The sequence below is a fragment of the Larus michahellis genome, chromosome 7 (assembly GCF_964199755.1).
Source record: "Larus michahellis chromosome 7, bLarMic1.1, whole genome shotgun sequence".
Lineage (NCBI taxonomy): Eukaryota > Metazoa > Chordata > Aves > Charadriiformes > Laridae > Larus > Larus michahellis.
The window spans coordinates 30983850-31002011 of NC_133902.1; the positions used below are offsets into that span (position 1 = coordinate 30983850).

Sequence of the window (18162 nt, forward strand, 5' to 3'; positions counted from 1 at the left end):
GTATCTTCTACTGTCGAATGTTAGTTTTAACTGAGTAAGAAGCAAACAGACTTCTTAAATACTTTCTGGGCCAAGCAGAACACTAAAAATATTCCCTGAACTACACTGAAATATATGTAAAAATACAACAGTATAAAAGACAAGACAAAAACACTAGAAAGTTTTAAACTGAATTCTAATGTGGACATTTCCAATAAAGTATTTTGCTGTGTTCTGCCAGCAATGTTAAAGCATGCAGATTTCATGGAAATACACTGAATTTCTTTTTTGCTTACTTGGGTTTACAACAGTGTTATTCTTCTGGTGTTTGAGTCTTGATATCCAATACACCTAACTTAAAGAATAGCTTACACCACTAACTCAGCTGTTTGGCAAATTTCGGAAGCAAAGCACTTCATATGTACACATTTTAATCATAAGCTCTAAAAGGTTTTAAACAATACTGCCTGATTACTCTGATGTCATTTTTTCCTTTTCTTGAAAAAATAATCTTACACAAGAAAGCTATGTGACTGCTTATTTCGAAACAAAGGAATTATTTAACTTTTTTTTTGTCAACAAAAATACACATTTCAATGAACAAGGGGAAATTAATTCTATTCAGTAGGAAGATACTGTTTCAGGTCAAAGCACCACTCTTATGTTACACATTTTACTATAGAGGAAATAAAGAAAAATCAATATTTAAGTATCTACCATACACTGATTCTTAAATACAAGGAGTAAAGACTGTGTCTTTCTTCAGTAAAGACTGAAAAAATCCCAAGTGAAATAGCAAATACAATACAACTTAACCTAAATTATCTCTCAGGTCACTAGCATCCTGATGAGAGTTGAAGTTGTAATTCTGCACTAGTTTTAGTCTCATACGGGAAAAATTTTCCACATTTGAAAGTTTCCAGTGAATAAGATGCTGTTTCCTAGGAAAACAAGAACATTCATAAAAACAATTAAAAGAAGGTAAAGACCTATATGAATCAACTGATTACAAAAGAGTACATATTTAGAAAAATACTGGTCATCCACTTGTACATTGTAAAACATAAAGAGCAATAAACTGCATTTTAATTTTATATTTCATATTGCAGCTGTGATCATGCTAAAGCACTTTGTAAACAGTATGTATTTTCTATCGAAATACATCACATTGTTTACACTTTCAGTTAATGACAATTATAAGAGTAAAGAAAAAAGACATCTTTATCCAGAACTTCCCCAAAAGCTGACAAACTGTATTTTCTTAAATTGAAATTAGCTTCATGCATAAAAACTGAAAGTCTATATTAATAAGTCTGTTCTCTCTTTTCCAAAAGAGCCGCTGATCCATAGGATCTCAAAAAGTTTCTACAGTCTCTTAATTGACAACTAATTTTTATTTGTCACTTGGCAAAAATATCTAGTATCCAGGTAACCAGCTCAGCATTACACTTCGAACTTTGCATTTTTATAATTAAATACAGAAAACATTATAAAAGATGCATTCAATATTAACTTCACAACTCAAGAATGGTTATCAGAGTCAATGTGAGTAGGTTCTAACCATGCAAAACAGCAAGTTAGTCGGTTTGATTTAAGAACTTCACGCTTACATTTCAGACCAAGGACCACGTTCAGAGAGCAAGTAAAGCTGGGCTGCTCTCCACTGTCTCAGAGTAGCTGTGTGTTGGCTATGAAGTTGCTTTAGCATACTGTTGTACCGCAGATTTTCCTGTCGAGCCTTTCTGCTGAACGGTTCCACAAAATGCTCCTGAAAGACCATTAAAAAATAAATCTAGCACTGAAATACTCCAACCTTTGAAAACATGGTTTTGTGGCTTGCAAGAATTCTCACAAATTAAGAGGGAACAACAGAAGTTTAGCAGTAAAAACTTCTGAAAAATTAAGATAATGCTTATGAGAGAAAGTTTAAAAAGATTATTACTGGAAGAAATGGCACCAAACTTTGATTTAAAGATGTGAAGAAAGGGTTGTCAGTGCCGAATCCATGTGCAAGCAATTAATCATCAAAGTGGTCAGTATTGGAAACCCTATTATAATAGGTAGGATTTTTCTTTAAATTCTGGTATTTTATAATATTTGCATTGTATTCTACCTTTAGCTACTTGAATACAAAAGACTTACTAAAAGGATCCTTATTATGAAAACTAAGAGAAAACAAGGGAAATGTAACTTAGCTATGATATTTGCTGTAATTACCAGTTAATTCTAATGGTTAGATTGATCTTATACAGAAAGGTCAGTTCAGAAACAATTATTCTACACACTAAATGGGAAATGTTCACTGTTTTAAATGTTTTCATTGTATTGAAGTAGTGTTAAAAAAAACACAACAAACCAAACAAAACTACACTGACTCATCTCATAATGGAGAAGTTTTAATAATTCAAAACATAAATCAGAGTAAAAGAAGATGCAGCTCACAGCTGAGCATAATTCCAGGTTGCTGTACTATGAGAAAGGCCTACTGTCCTGAAATAACTCTGCTTACAGGCAAGACTCTTAAACAGAAAGAGCAGAATTTAAAAGCATATCCTACAAGTGTACATAGTCACACTGCCCATAAAATCTTAAAACAATTGACCTACCTGCAATCACTTGAACTGGATCATCCTGGAATTCACTTTCTCCATCTTTTACAATGCAACTACTGAAATAGTTCTTTTAAGAGCAACTTGCACTCACTCAAAACCTCACCTGAAATTTAAGCTTACTTTCTCCTCTCTCCCGGTCTCGCTTGTGCATGTTCACCATAAATGCTTCATAACAATCTTTCCAATAAAGTGCCATCTGCTCCTGATCATGTCTGAATGAATTCTCTTCATACTGCTTCATATTTGGAATAATCTGGTTCCACCAAAACAAAACAAAAAGCACAATGTGATTTCTGAATGAGTTCCTCTGCTTTCATGGCTAGAAAGAGGGGGGGGAAGTGATACAAAAAGAATCTGCTTCTTACATATTTGTCAATATAAACTTGCCACTCATCAGAGCTGCAGTATTCTTGAAAGTCCTCAAAGAAAGATGGGCTGCCATTGGTAGGAGGCAATGAAGGGAGGTGCAGGTTCATGAAGAGAAGTTCATAAATCTTCGATACCAATGTCCGAACAAGGGGAATCAAAAATGAGTAAGTTTCTGTCTTCTCTTCAATTGATCTACTCAAGATGCCCTCCAGCTTTCCCAAGAGGTAGCATGCTTCAGGTTGGCTCTCAATTACTTTGGTTTGAAGGAGGGTGTTTAGTTTGGCTGCTGCCATAGCACAGACCTACACAGACAAACAACAAAAAATGAATGCAATCCTCTAAATAGTAATTTTGAACACCTATCTTTTTAGCACAGGAGTATGTGCATATTCTGGCTGCGTCCCAGGCAGCTTGAAGGCACACATGCATCAAATATGGGCACTGATCACTACTCCATCCTGTGATAACCAAACCTGAGCCAGCTGCAACCCCAAGGTCACATAGCTCCATTAAGATAATCACATACCTAAACTAACAATCCTGACTTTACTGAAGGGCTCATATTCCAGGCACAGCTCTGCTAACTTTGTTCCAAATGCTGATTTGGCAGTACAGTCCAGGTTCATGTGCACTTGATGTATGTAAATCTGAACCCCCTAATAGATGTATTTTATGGTAGAAATAAAAAGTCATGACCAGAATCACTATCTTACTGCCACTATTGCCTACATAGTCCCATTTTCAAACAGCTTGCCCTCTACCTCTTTCTCATGCTCAGGATGTGCACATTGACAGGACTGTAGAGTAAATTTGCAAATGGTAAGAACCAATAAAACATCTTCCCTGTAGAAGGATGAAGGACTGCCATCAGTCTGCTCACTGGTATGAGCAGTGCCCTTGTAGGCCACAACAGTTACATCAAACATGCACTTAAAACACAGTACCACTTGCAGGAATTTGCAACAAACCTGTAAATTATCTTGTGCAATGAATCCAAGGAGCAACTGGACTTGCACCTGTGAAAGCCTAATTGCTTCTAGGCCAGCAGAGTACCACACTGACAGGCTGTCCATGAGAGTCACTAGTTCTTCCAAGAGCTATTGTAAAAACAGAAGACTTGCATCAAATAAAATTAACAGCTACTCCAGCTAGAGACACAGTAATTTCAAAGAGCTGAAGAAGAGGCTGTGTTCACATTTTAACTTACCCAAACCCAGAAAATTATCCCATATTTTTTAAGGATTTATCATATAATGATGGTTCCCATATAACACCTCTCCCCTTTAGCCTTGAAAAATGGAAAAGCAATGACAATTCAGACAGCAAAGGAAGCAAGATCACTGCCAGAAATTACGTAAGTGTTGACGCAAATTATGGGTGTCTGCAACATATACATCAAGAAGGCAGGAGGAACAGTCAGATGACAGAAAGCTTCTTTACATTACTACATATTGTAGTACTTATTTTCTTCCTCAGACTTCATGTTTCTGACTCCAATATATAAAATTGAGCTATTTGCATATATATGCACAAAATCATGTTGAAACCCCACTACAGGTCAAAGCCCAGAAGTGACATTTCTCAGCTTGCAACCGAGAGCAGTGTTTTGTCTGGTCTTTCATTTAGGACACACAAAATGAGTCATAGATGCTGATTAACGGTGCAAAATCTGTTTAGCCTACAACTGTCATTAACTCATACATTTTCTACATATTTCTCCAGTCTGAAGAGACATGGATTATCAATAAAAGAGTACCACTTATAGGCCTATTTAATTTGCAAAATTAGCTATATTGCCTGTAGCAAGCATAAACGCTTTTTTACTAATTAAGGAACAAATCTAATCCATTCCACTGTGAACCCTTATTCTGTAATATCTACAGTTCAAAAAACACATGCCTAGAAGGGATGAAAGTATCCAAGATGACAACTTTTTCATTACTATTTCAGCCTATATACAGTACTTCCATTATGCAGCTACTATACCTTTTCAGTCCATAAATTTGAATTAACTAGTCCTTCCGCTTGCAGGAAATCCTGTACAATCAGCAAGAGCTTGAAGGCATTTTCAGCATGTGTAGGGAGAGCTTTCGAATCTCTGTTATCAGTGACTGACCACTCTAACATCTTCTCCAGCAAGCTGAATGGAAAACAAAATCCCAAAGTAATTATTCCATGTTCTAAGTGTAAGTGGCTTTAAAAAAATCCAATTAAGTATTTAATTGAATCTCTTAGTCTGCAGTGACATAACTGCCGTCTTCTCAATAAGCCAATGAGGTAAAAGAGATTTGAGAATGAAACCAGTGATACAGTTTCAAAACCTTATGGCCACATGACACTACTAAATAGGTAGCGGAATATACTTCTGACAGCATGTGAAGAGTTAGCAAAGAAAAGTACATCTTTCTGGGAAACACCCACCCCTTCCCAGCTTCCCTAACGCCCCTTACTTTTTCTGTTTTTCATTGAAAGGGTTGAAAGAACCCATCCCTGAACTGTATACTCACTTGAGTTTTATTTCATCAGAAGGTTGTAGCAACTCATTAGATATCCCCAGTTTGGTAAGTGCAGAAAACACCTGTCCTCTCTCAATCCAAGCAGCATCATCAGATTTTTCAACGCCTTTCCACATTATACACAGTAGGATGTCTGTAAGTAACTGTATGAGTTCATTATCACCCCCCTGCAAAAGAAGAGAAATATTTACAGCCCTCCTAGACCAGAACATTTCTCATTCATCACAGTCCCCACGCTTGCACGTTTCACCATTTTTGAAAACTCTGTAGTCTAATGTCCAATTGCTAAATACATGAAAATGCAAATATAAGAGACTGTGGCTTGCTTGTTTGTTGTAATACATACTGACTTGACTTCTACATCATTATTTCAATCTGACCTTTAGCTACCCTTGACAGCAAGTCTGCTCCACGCCTCCTCTGGAAGATAAAGGATGTTGAAATATAGAAGGGAGGAGGGGGAGTTTGTAGTTTTTCCTTTTCTTTGGGGTTTGTTGGTTGTTGTGTTTTTTTTTTTTTTTAACATCAAAGCTATTCCAACTAGACAACCAAAAAAGAAGACACTTTACAAAAAGAAGTACCCCCATTCACTGTAAAAGAGCTATATTGTTTGCTTTTCTGTTGGAAGATGGGACGCAAAAGAAAAAAAAAAAAAAGGAATGATAATTATCCATCAAGGAGATGATCAAAAAAAGAAAAAGAAATTGCAGACATTAGGAGAAATTAACCACATAGGGACTGAATTACTTACTCCTTGGTTTTCAAATAAAGAAAGATCAGCAGCGAAGCCCACATCACTTGTAACGCCCAGCTCTTTTTCAGGCTGCCCAGAGAATGGTTTTGTGTTCTCTATAGGTGACGGTGTGCTGGGCTGGCTATCTGTCATCTGATTCACCACATCAGCCAATTCATACGAGTCAACACTGGACAGATCTAAACTCAAATGTGAAGGATTACTGTGCCATAATCCTTCTTGGTCCTCTGACCTAAAAGACATCTCTGCTGTGGATGCACCTTCCAGTGGCATAACAGAGAAATGAGCAGGGACGTCCAGGGATTTGTTGTCTTCTAAACTCCACCGATCAAACAGACCATTAACAGATGCAAAGCTGCCAGTTTTGTCTCCTTCTGTCTTATCAGGTTGATGTTTCTGAAGCTCTTCAGCAGGAGGCTTTTTTTCCTCTTCCCTTGAGGAATCAGCCCTGTTCTCTTTAAAGCTGATCCGGACCTCTGAGTTTTCTTTCAGGAATAGTCTAATCAAAGTGTCCTGCCAGCCCAGCTGCTGAGAAATCTGTTGTGCTGCATCCAATTGGGAATGCAGAAGGTGCAAAACCTAAGGACAGGAGAAGATATCCCATACCTACACATTAATTTTAGCTTATAACTGCATTAATTCTAGCTTTTCAATTAGACATTTTATGATCTTACAACTTCTTTTACCTTTTTTTTTTTTAGAATCTCGTAAAAGAGCCACAATCAATTAATAATAAGCAAACAACGACAAAATCACTTTTTCTCATTAGAAATACATATTTGATAAAAAAGAAAAAAAGAAAAAATTCTTAGGAATAGAAAAGAAGACTTCTCAGAAAAAGAAAAGAAGCTATCAAAGCATATTGGTAAGTCCTCATATTTCAGACACTCTTCTGCAACAATTCCTGCAAAAGCCAGTTATCACAACAGATAACTATTCAGTCACTAGTCTACAAAAAAAAGAAAGTCTAAAACAGAAAATATGCTTGATTAGGAACTATTAAATAGATAAAATTAAGAAATCTGCAGTATTAACAGCTTACGAATAATATACATTATCATTTCACTTTTTTCACTTTGAGAAACCTTAATAGACAATATAGTGCCTCACAGCTACATTCAGTACTACTAATTCCAGTGATAGAAGCCAAAGAGAGCTCAGCTCAGGAAAAATGTCACTGACTCTTCCCTGTCTCTTCCCTGCACCCGCGACCACTCTTTTGAAGCATAATATGTTCTATCAAAATAACATATTAAGAATACAAACAAAACTTTGATCATGGTCTTAAGCGCACTTTGAGATAACTCAGTAATTCAAGGAGTCTACTATCTCTAACCTGTAGAAAATACAAGCTATTTGAGAATCATGATAGAGGCTTTTCGTTTTGCTTTTTAAAAGGACTTGAATACACAAAATCCAACGTTGACAGATGAGTTTCACTTTTAACAGAAATCACTGATAAAGAAAGCAGTACCAACAAATACTGCCACTGTGTCTCAAATAAATAAATAAATAAATAAATAAGATATCACACTGTACAGCTTATTGGCTCAAAGTATCCCAGATTTAAAGACAACAACTAACCTTTCTACAGATAACCACTCTCACGTTTATATCTGATCTATGAGCCAGATGCACTACAGCTATGAGATCTTTATAATTCACAGCAGGATCTGTAGGGAAGAAAGAAAAAACAACACGAATGATATCACGCAAGAGAATGTAACAGCTAAATATTAAAAATTGCCTTGGAGGTCACCTCTACATCCAGGGGTAGTAAAGGGAATAAGTTTCAGGGAACTAAGAAAACATTAGCTGACACCAATGGGTACTTTGAACAGAATAGCTCCATAAGGTAACAGCTCTGGTTTTCCTGAACTAAAAGCTAAATATATTTGCCTGTGCACAGGAGTTTACTAATGGTAGACACAACGCTTGCCAGTTACCTGCATACAGAACTTGGTTAAGAAGGTTTTTAATGAGAGAAACAGGAACTGGCGATTCATTCAGAAGAAGCCCCAGTCCAGAATATCCGACTTCTCTGAGTCTCATACGGTGCTTACTACGTTCATAAACTTTAGTACATTTCAGCATCTCTTCCACAATCTGCAAGAAAAAGTACATACAAATGCAAAATAAACACAAGGGAGCACCCAGACCTCTTAAATGTAATTGTTTATAATAGAACATGCTGGTCCAGAGCTTACAAAGTAAACTTCAAAAACAAACTCAAACAACATGGACTTTTTTTTTTTTTTTAATATCCCAATACTTCAAGAGAACAGTAATTCCATTTTGACCATGGCAGTAAACAATAACATCTAGCCAATGTAACAGAAGAGAGAAGAAAAATTAAAACTAGGATGATTAGTATCTTTGCAATTGCATACACTTCTGCAGTCAGACCATTGAAAAATACAAATTTATGTTCAACTGATTAATTGAAGAACATATAATTCAATTAGTTACCTTGAAGACAAGTTCTCTAAGCCTGTCAGAGTATCTTTGATGCAACAACAGGGCGTAAAGAATATCAGCATTCCCTGGCTCAAAAAGCAATAAAAAAAGCTGGTCTGGGGTTGGGCTGGAATGAAGTAAGCTGAAGAGAACATCCAGAATTCCACAGAGCTACAAAATTAAAACAACCAAATTAATCCACAGTTCATTCAGACTTCATGCTCTGTTTGGGGAAAATTTTCTTGGCTTTCAAATTTTACGCTTTGCTTGTTACAAAATGGACATTTTGCCTCCTCAATATTACTGTATTTAAAATTAGAGATTATGATACATTTTTCTACATATAGAACACCTTATCAAACTGTAATTAGAGCTACAAAGCAAGTTCAAGTTCTGTTGATGTCTACAAAATAGAAATTGCATCATTACAACTTCTGATCAGTTGAAGTCCCGATTTATTCGGTTTTGTGAACTAAGAGAACTTTCCTAATGGCAGTATTACACATCATACGCTTTCTGCCCTCTTTATAGAAAAAAAACAACCAGTAAAAATACGGCCACCCGCACAGCACGTTGTCAGGTTTCCAGTGTGCTTCTATAATTTGCCTCAGCTATTTCTAAACAGAACCACGCATCAAATAACACTTTGCTTGTGGTCTTTTTCTTTTTTGTTCCCCATTCTTTTAAGCACACAAGACAGATTTCCAAACACCAAGAAGCAAAACCAAAACATGTACAGTTTAAACTATTAAGTTATGCCATATCGGATACCTGCTCCTCTTCAGTGGTGGCAGCTATGTATCCTACAATGCTCTGTATTTCTTCATGCGTTCCACCTTTGCTCAGGAAATATTTGATCAGTCCATAGAGGGATGTCCGTATTGTTCTCAGGTCATCAGGAGCCAAATCACTGTCTTTACAGCCACTGCTACACACCAACAGAGAAAAGCACCCTAAGGAAGTTCTTCATGACTCATTAATAGCAATTTCATCATGTTGGTTTCGTAGTTTTTCACCTAACCAGGCACCATGGCACAAGCTATCAGTTTTCACTGAAGTAAGGCAACTGAGTAGTAATAAGCCATAGCAGATCAGACTTACCAAGTCAGTAAAAGCCCTGAAATGCAGACCTGTACCAATCGGGATACAGGTCAGGATTTCAGATTCCCCTCCTCCCACTGTCTACAGGAAAGAGCAATGTCTCTAGCCAATCTTCCTCAATGGCATAACTATATTCATAAGCAGATATAAATCATCAAGGCTGAAAGCTAAAATTTTAAATTCCTCAAAAAGTCTTACATCAAAATTCTACAAGGGTATAAAAGAAAAAAAACAGCTTCAGGTAATAAACACCCTCTCTTTTCATAATGGCAATGATCTATGACTTAATTTGCATTGTTGATAGGTCCTTCAATTTTTTAATTTTAATGACCTTTCCAAACATTTCTAGTATCATTGACATAAGTTTTATATAATCCTATCATAAAAATCAAAGTCAAGGAAAAGTAGAAAGTCAAACGTTAAAAAAAATTAAGGTGATTTCGAAAATGAGATCAACCACCAAAAGCCAACCTGCAGTTTTATTTATTAATTTTTCTCACTCAGATGATGGGGGAAAAGAAAAAAGCAGAGAGACACATACAATAATGAGAAGGAAATAGAAGAGGCAAAAGTCATACCCATAATAAATCCTCAGTGTATCTAGAAGAAACTGCACACCGTATTTCTTTCTGAAGAGTCTTCTGCTGTCTTTGATAATTGTAGAAAGATATTGTATATGCCCTACAATATAAAGTTTTCTATTAGAACCTATATAAAGATTCATTTCAAGTGAGAAGTACTGTGTCTTTGCACAGTTGCCCAAGTCCAAGAGCTCACCAATTCTGAAGGGGAAGTCCCCACTGTTCCAGATACTGAAGTCAAAAAGTAAGTGTTGATACATCTGTTGCAAAAGCTGCATGTTCTTTTCTACTGACACTTGTTCTATCAACAGCTGTACAGCCATCAGTACATTCACATCCATTAAGCTGCTTGGCACCTTTCAACATAACAACAGGCATTAGCACTCAAGATATTGAGTATCCTAATAAACTTAATTTTTTAAAAACAAAATTTTAAAAATCTTTTATAGTCTACAGCAATATCTGCTTCCATTAAAGCAATACAAGAAAAACAAAACCAGTCTAGTTTGAAGAAATCATACAACACAGTATGTATAACAAAAAAAGCAGAACACAAAGAAAAAGACAAAACACTGTGTTTCACTTTGCAGATCAAGACCAACTCCTCACACCTTTCTGTTTTCTGAAACATGAGAAAGAAAAGCATGTACTAAGGAGGCCTTTGAAGACCCTTGCATCCTGGCGAACTAAGAAGGTTTCAAAGTAATCAGGACCTCATCCATAACATTCATTACAAAAGGACGTTCCTCGAATTTGCTCACCTTCTGTAATAAGGCTCCTAGGGTGGCAACTCCATGGGAGTGAATGAGATTTTCTTGATTAACATGGTGTCTCTGAATAAAGTGTTTTATCATCAAGATGAAAGTTGCAACGATGTTCTTCTCCAGGCGTGCTTCTGCAAAACAGAACAACAGTAGCAAAAGCCTCATGGTTTATTGTTGGAGCACTGCATAAAAGTATACGGAGAGAAGTAAAAAGAAAATAAAAAAAAATCAAGTGTTCATATTCCTCACTATTTCCTGAACTTCTCAACTCCTTTTCTGTTTGTTCCCTAGCTGTAGGCAGTCTTTAGAATTTTTCAATGCAGAGTCACAGTCATTCCATAACTCTCCAGAACAAAGTGACCCTAGTGCTGATTTCAGTTGCTTCACCCATCTGGCTGGAGGTTACAAACTTCTCTTTCAGTTACAATCTTTTACATATCCTGCAGTTATTCTCCCCATCTAGTTGCAAAATGACACTTTCTAGCCATGATATGCAAAAAATTAAGAGACAGAGAGAAAAAGACATTTTTTTTTTTAGCTTTACTTCACCTTTTCATATTTGAAACAAACAAACAAACAAAAGATGTTTTCCCTTGCAAGGTCTGATTGCCCAGTTTTATTTCCCAGTTTTATTAAGTTCAGAGTTCATTCTTAATATTAGCACAGTTTAAAAAAAAAAAATCTATTCTTAAAGCTTCCTTTCAATTTTATTTTATTTTTTTTTAATTTTAATACTAAAATCTGACTGTATGTGGAAGATGTAGGAGTCTGAACATTCTCCTAAGAAAATGAAAGTTTGGCTAAAGGCTAAACAATGCTGTTCTGATGTTGCAAAGTCTTCACATGGCTGTCTGACCTAACACTCAAGTTGTAGGAAAGCTCCTCCTACTGATATTAATAGGCTTTGCATCAAAATTAATTTCCCAAAATAATCAGAACTTTTCAGAACAGGAATTGAAAAATTGCATACTTTTACACTAATGTAATAACAAATAATGAATGGAAAAATAATGCTATTAAATATATCTATAATTGAAACGTTAGCAAGTTAATTTTACATAGTGCTGAACTCCTGGTATTCAGTATCTGTATCAGATATCTAGGAACAGAAAGTCTTTCAGCTTTACATACGTACTCTGGAAAAGCCAGAGCATAATAAAATGGCTTTGTGTCATTCACAGGAAGACTTTTAAAAAAAAAAAAATCAAGCTTCAAAATTATTTCTGTTCAACTGTACTTTCCTACCTGATGCCTTTGTGGATGACAATACCACCCAGTCTTCCTCTACAGGAGTAACTAGTTCTGGAGGTAGAGTTTCCCCTTCAGACTTCTCAGGCATCTGTCCACCAAGAAAACTGATCTGCTCCAGCAACGGAAACAGCACATTTATTCCCCCAATACAGTTGATCATATCCTAAATCAAGAGAAAAAAAGAGGAAAAACATCACCATAAATAAAATCCCCTAGACTACGTAACAGAAATTTACTCCAAATACAAGGAACCTTATGTACTCAAAAATTAATCAAAGTGTTTCACATGCCACTTTGAAACTAGCTTAAAACACTGTGTTTAGTAACAGAGCTGCCCAAATTTTAGACACTCTAGTGACACACATGCCTTCCTGACAGCTCTTGTTTTGGAAGTTAGTTTTTACATTTCCTTCCTCCTCCCCCCACATAAACATAGGAAACTGAAAGATACAAAACTTGGGAAGAATCTTCTGTTAAGTATATTTGACAAATGCGAGAAACTTATGATTTCTAAGTTAGTTACAGCAAGCAGTAAGAAAAGATTATCACATCTGTGCTTTCATCATGTTCCTACAAGACTCCAGCTTCAAGCAGTTAAAAACTAACAAAATTTGATTCTTTTTTAAAAAGTAACTTTACACATACCTCAATTCTAAGCTTCTTTTAAAAATTCAAATCTCCTAAACACCCTTTCTTCCCCCCCTCCTCAAAAACAGGGATAGCATGATACTTCAAACGATGCTTCTTGTGCTAAGGTATAACATGTTAAAATCACAAGATTTCTAGAAGTGATTCACAATGCCATTTAGAAAACCAGGGTCTCAGCAAGGTAGCCGGAGACATCTATTCAATTGTCCAGGTTAGTCCAATGAAGACTATCGTGTTGTAAAATTCTAACAGCCAAAAAAACCCAACATCCTGTAAGCCAGTCTACTAACATGGGCTATCACTCTCCATTCCCAGTCAAAAATGTTGGGGAGAAGTGGAGAAAATAATCCTTTTCTTCTCATTTGGTACTTTTTCAATTGTTACTCTGCCTCATGTGTCTTTATGATGCCCCCTCTCCAGCCTGTGCTTATTAAGGCAAATTTAACAAAATTGAACAGTTAAATTTAGTTAGTTTTTTATATCTGCAAAATTTAACTTATGGATGAAGATTTCTATGTTTGTTGAGCAAAACGAGGCACCACAGACCTGCAGTTTTTGCAAACAGGAATCAACTTAAAGTTGAAAAACAGAATTTGCCTGAACCACACAACAGCAGTATCTGTAGCTCCTTCTAGCTTGTATCTATCTTCTCATAAGCTCCTGATCAGCTCTTGTGTTTCTTCTGCACTCTAGTCCTCCTCAAGAGGGTGCTAAACCCCATCACAGTTGTTAATGAATGATTCTCCTAAAACTTGTACTCACAGTACGCTTTCCCATAAAGCTAGAGATATAAACACTCCTTACCCACCCCCTCTTCCCACTACTAGGTGAAGAGAACAAATTCCAGTATTTTCAAACTATTCATATCATAGTAAAATTAACTAGCAAGTGTCTGAATTTTCTTAACATTAAACTCCCACAAGTCAGCATATGCACAGTGTAGCTCCAACAATATTTCCTTATTGGTTTGCTAGCACAGTTGATTGTTCACTGTTCTTAAAAAAAAAAAAAAAAAAAAAATCAAGAAAGCAGCTCATATTTATTCATTTGTACGTTCTTCCTCAAGACAAAAAAAGATGTGGTATTCTACTGAGTTTTCTACACTCAGACTTTGGATTTCATTTTTTCCTTAAAGTTAAGTGACCTTAATCAAAGATTCCGCCTATAAAACAGAATTGGATGTATTCTATCTAAATTTAAAAGAAATAAATCCTTACTCATGTCACTGTTTCTGGATCAAACTCTGACGCTATGTAACTTCATTTCCTCATGCACAGAGCTAAGCCTGACTTTGATTTTTAACATTAATGTGTTAGTGATCAGGGAAGTAGACAGGTACACAAAGGTATTTATTAAGCTGATGTGCATTTCATGGTTTCCTCCTCCTCTCTGTGAACTAGCAAGTAGAAGACCATTTGCTATTTTACACGAAGACATCTAATGGACGTGTAACTTGCCTAAATGGTATTCTGTTTGTGGAGCACCAAGAAAGTATAAAACACTAACACTATATCTCACTGGCAGCGATGAGTTGACTAAATTCTGAGTTTTAATTTTATAGTATAAAGTCAGATCTGACCTTTCAGCGGCATGAGACTAAGAAATTAACTGATTAACCAGAAGGACATAAGAACCCTATGTATTGGTTAAGAAAACAAAACAAAACCCAAAATATAGGACTGTTTTGCTATAATAGAATGTTTGAGCAGGAGACTAGAAACAGGTTTAGCCAGAAAACGTTAAATTTTAATCTCCAATACTCATAATAGCAGTAGTGCTGCGGTTACAACCACTAGCAGAAGTTAAACAAAGATGATTTGCATAGCTTGTAAGAATCAGATATCCCAATGTATCCAACAACGAGGAAAAATATTGGACAATTAGCGTACAGCAGAGAAAGAATAAGGTACAACATGTTAGTGAATATTTCATGTTTACTCAGAAGTGAGGCTTTTGGACTGTGAGATCACCTAGTCCTGCCAACCCCAAACCAACACTGGATTAATTTATCTAATAAAAACCACTAGATTCTCGTAATATTTTAACTCCATACCTTGTTTTCTGCTGAAGTCAGTCTGCAATTCAATAATATTTTTATATGACTAACACAGGAAAAGTCACAAGTGTTATCTTAACCCTAGTAATCTTAATCCAGTTCAGAGTCTAAGACTGCAAGAAAACCAAGACAGAATCCCCTAGAGATGATAAAATGCTTTTAATACACAACACGCATTGAATAGATTATGAAGAGTAGTCAGCTACCACAAAATATCTTAATGTATTATCTACTACATTAAGAGCAATGGCCCTTGCAAGTTCTCAATAAATGTAATGTAACACTACTCCAGCTACAGCATCCACCCATTAACTCTCACTACAAAAACATGCTGTATTTGCTAAATGTCATTTGCGTTATGATAATAACTACTGGCATTCCAGAAGTTAGGTGAATATATACAACTACTGTCATATTTACATCAGGTTCTGCTTCTACAGTACACACTTACCTTGATGTCCCAGTTCACTACTTTGTTTCCAGTCAGCCTTCCATGTAGAAGATTTGCAGACAGGTCAAGACAAATTGGGTTTTTGCAGGCCTGTTAAACAAAGAGGCTACATTATCATTTAGGAAACAAGTTACAGATCCTTGAACACATAAGATTTCTGAGTGACAATATGTTGATGTGTTCCAGGAAGTTAGTGGTATTGTGTTGATATTAAAGTATTTAAAAAATTTGGAAGCCCTGGAACATCATATAAGTCATCTTAGATTTGACATTCACAATTGTACAAGTAATTCCGTCCTTTTGCTAAACAAGACCAAAACCTACTACCTCTGCACAAGACTACTGTTTAAGAAAGCTCTCGCTGCTCTTTATCTTCCCGTAATAACCACAGTGCAAAGACTGTGGTTTATCTTCCCGTAATAACCACAGTGCAAAGACTGTGGTTTATCTTCCCATAATAACCACAGTGCAAAGACAACACGCTCACCTGTTCTATGAAACAGCAATAGCAAAGCAAAAAAAAGACCATCTAGAACATATTCTGAAGTTACCATACACTGTCTAAACAAAGAGAAATTATGTACTGTTTCATACCTTTGGTGTATAATGAAGCAGCACCTTACTAGGGAGATCTGCTACTTCAGCCTCTTGAGACTTCCATGGAGTTAAACAGTTTGGACCTATTAAAAATATATATACAAAATTATGTATTTATAACAAATATTTAAGAGTCCACTGGACACTGATGTTGACCTTCGTAAATTTTATAACATTGTACTTTTTTGCAACAACAAATAGGACACTGACTTGTTCAGGACACTGAACCATACCTATTTGAGACATGCTTTGAAGTAATCTTTATGATTTAAATCATTCATTCCATAGGGGTCTGCTTAAGAAGAAATACATTCTTGATAAAAGGTAAAATATACAAAGACTGGGGGGTTTTTATACATTCAAGCAGCTCTAATGTTTCTGTTTTTACAAATACTTATCTCATATTTGCCACCAATCTCTCTGTCATTAAGCCCAAATTACTCAAAAAATGAGTAATCTTCAAGACATTTTTGTTTAGTAACATAAAATATTTTCTTTAAATGATGGAAGTGTTTTCATGCTAATCTCTGACAACCTCAAGTCATTATGGAACTTAACACCTTAAACTGTAAGACATATCTTATCAAAATATTTTTTTTCAAAATGCCCCCATAACTCTTGATTCTTGGGGAAAAATCCTCAAGCATAAATCACCTTTAAGTGGCCTATCAAAACAAGGGCCACGCTTTAGAGTCTCAACTATAAGCTCACATGTAAGCAAGTAGTAGCAAAAATTAAAAACTTACGAGTGAAAATACTACTTAACATTTTGATTTTGGCAGGTCTGTACATATGGTAAATAGATAAGCTTACTCAAACATAACATTTTAAATAAAACTTCGTAAAAATACTCATTCAATTTTCCGCTTATTTGTTATAAGGCCCTCTCACTTAGGTTAGCTCTGCAATTCTTCTGGATTGTAATTTCTTCATTATGTGTCTCCACAGAGCAAAGCTTAGTGGGGTCTTGTCCATAACTTATCCCTTTTATTCCATTAAAACCAGTAAAATCACCACTTACCTGCTAAATATAATGCTTTCACCTGAGGAGGCTGCAGTGCTTCATGAAAGATGATAACTGATCCAAGTTGGCCCTCCAAAGATGTTGGACATCCCCATTCGCTGTCCTGAGTCCCTGCTGAGATCATCTTGGTGATGAGCTCTGGTTTTCCAAGCATCCCACCCCAACTTCCTGTCGAGAGAATGCCCCCAAGTGATGTCCGATGGGGCATAATAGGGGAGGAAAAAGGTGGATCTGGTATCTGAGATGGAGGAGGAGTTGTTGTTCTTTGACCAGCTGAACCAATGCAGCAAGAAATAAAAGACTGGAGAGTCATGCATGGAAAAAAGAAAACAAAACACATACTGTAAATCTAACCTCCTAATTTCACAGTTTACAAAGAAACTCTGAAGACTATCTCTGTCAAACCCGAACTAAATAAATTAAACCAAGAACAAGAAGTTCTGCCATGCCCTGGAAAAGAAGCAATCCAGCCCAGTGTAGGCAAAAAAGAGCACATACTTTCCACAACAACACAGAGTGCCCTTTCTCCAATTAAGAGCAATTCGGTCACCTCAACTGGTGTATGACCTCTGGTAGGAGCAGAGCCAGGAAGGACAGTGCTCCAGATATCCTGGTAAACATTCCTCTTCTGGATTATATTCCAAAATACTAGCCCAGCATATCTGCTACTGTACATTTCTCGTATCAGTTATTTCACTTAAATAGATGCACTCACAGGAAGCTTACCTGCCCCACTTTTAGCTGCCTTGATGTTTGTAGGTGCTTATTCTACAGATGGGCAAAAATCTGATTTTATCTTGCAATGGATGTTACATTTACTCTCATTTTTTAAGTGTTGCACTGATTTTACTGTGTCCAATTTAAGTGTTTGCTCAACATATTTAACAAATATCAAATTAGGACTTACAAAAGAGGGAAGAATGTTTGAAACGGAGTTCTTCCACAAAAAGAACGGACAATGCTTACAAAGAAAACTAAGCATGACACGTACTTAATTTTGAT

The 18162-nt window shown here is 36.1% G+C and overlaps 1 protein-coding gene across 9 annotated transcripts in view; it reads right to left on the reverse strand.

Annotated features, from left to right (window-relative positions):
* NBEAL1 (neurobeachin like 1) overlaps positions 1–18162 on the reverse strand; it is an 86074-nt gene that overhangs the window by 24331 nt on the left and 43581 nt on the right. For 8 of the 9 annotated variants that reach the window (XR_012588333.1, XR_012588334.1, XM_074594745.1 and 5 more), the window contains 19 exons: positions 17158–17461; positions 16134–16219; positions 15540–15629; positions 12379–12547; positions 11131–11264; positions 10566–10725; positions 10367–10469; positions 9459–9615; positions 8700–8858; positions 8177–8336; positions 7815–7903; positions 6228–6809; positions 5468–5643; positions 4947–5100; positions 3929–4057; positions 2957–3262; positions 2695–2844; positions 1590–1747; positions 796–920 (listed from right to left, as the gene is read on the reverse strand). Coding sequence is in view for 7 of the 9 variants with exons in the window: in XM_074594745.1 (XP_074450846.1) it covers positions 796–920; positions 1590–1747; positions 2695–2844; positions 2957–3262; positions 3929–4057; positions 4947–5100; positions 5468–5643; positions 6228–6809; positions 7815–7903; positions 8177–8336; positions 8700–8858; positions 9459–9615; positions 10367–10469; positions 10566–10725; positions 11131–11264; positions 12379–12547; positions 15540–15629; positions 16134–16219; positions 17158–17461 (3391 nt within the window). In the remaining 2 variants the exon portion in view is untranslated. The remainder of the gene's footprint in view (positions 1–795; positions 921–1589; positions 1748–2694; positions 2845–2956; positions 3263–3928; positions 4058–4946; positions 5101–5467; positions 5644–6227; positions 6810–7814; positions 7904–8176; positions 8337–8699; positions 8859–9458; positions 9616–10366; positions 10470–10565; positions 10726–11130; positions 11265–12378; positions 12548–15539; positions 15630–16133; positions 16220–17157; positions 17462–18162) is intronic. The other variant, XM_074594744.1, reaches the window with a different exon arrangement.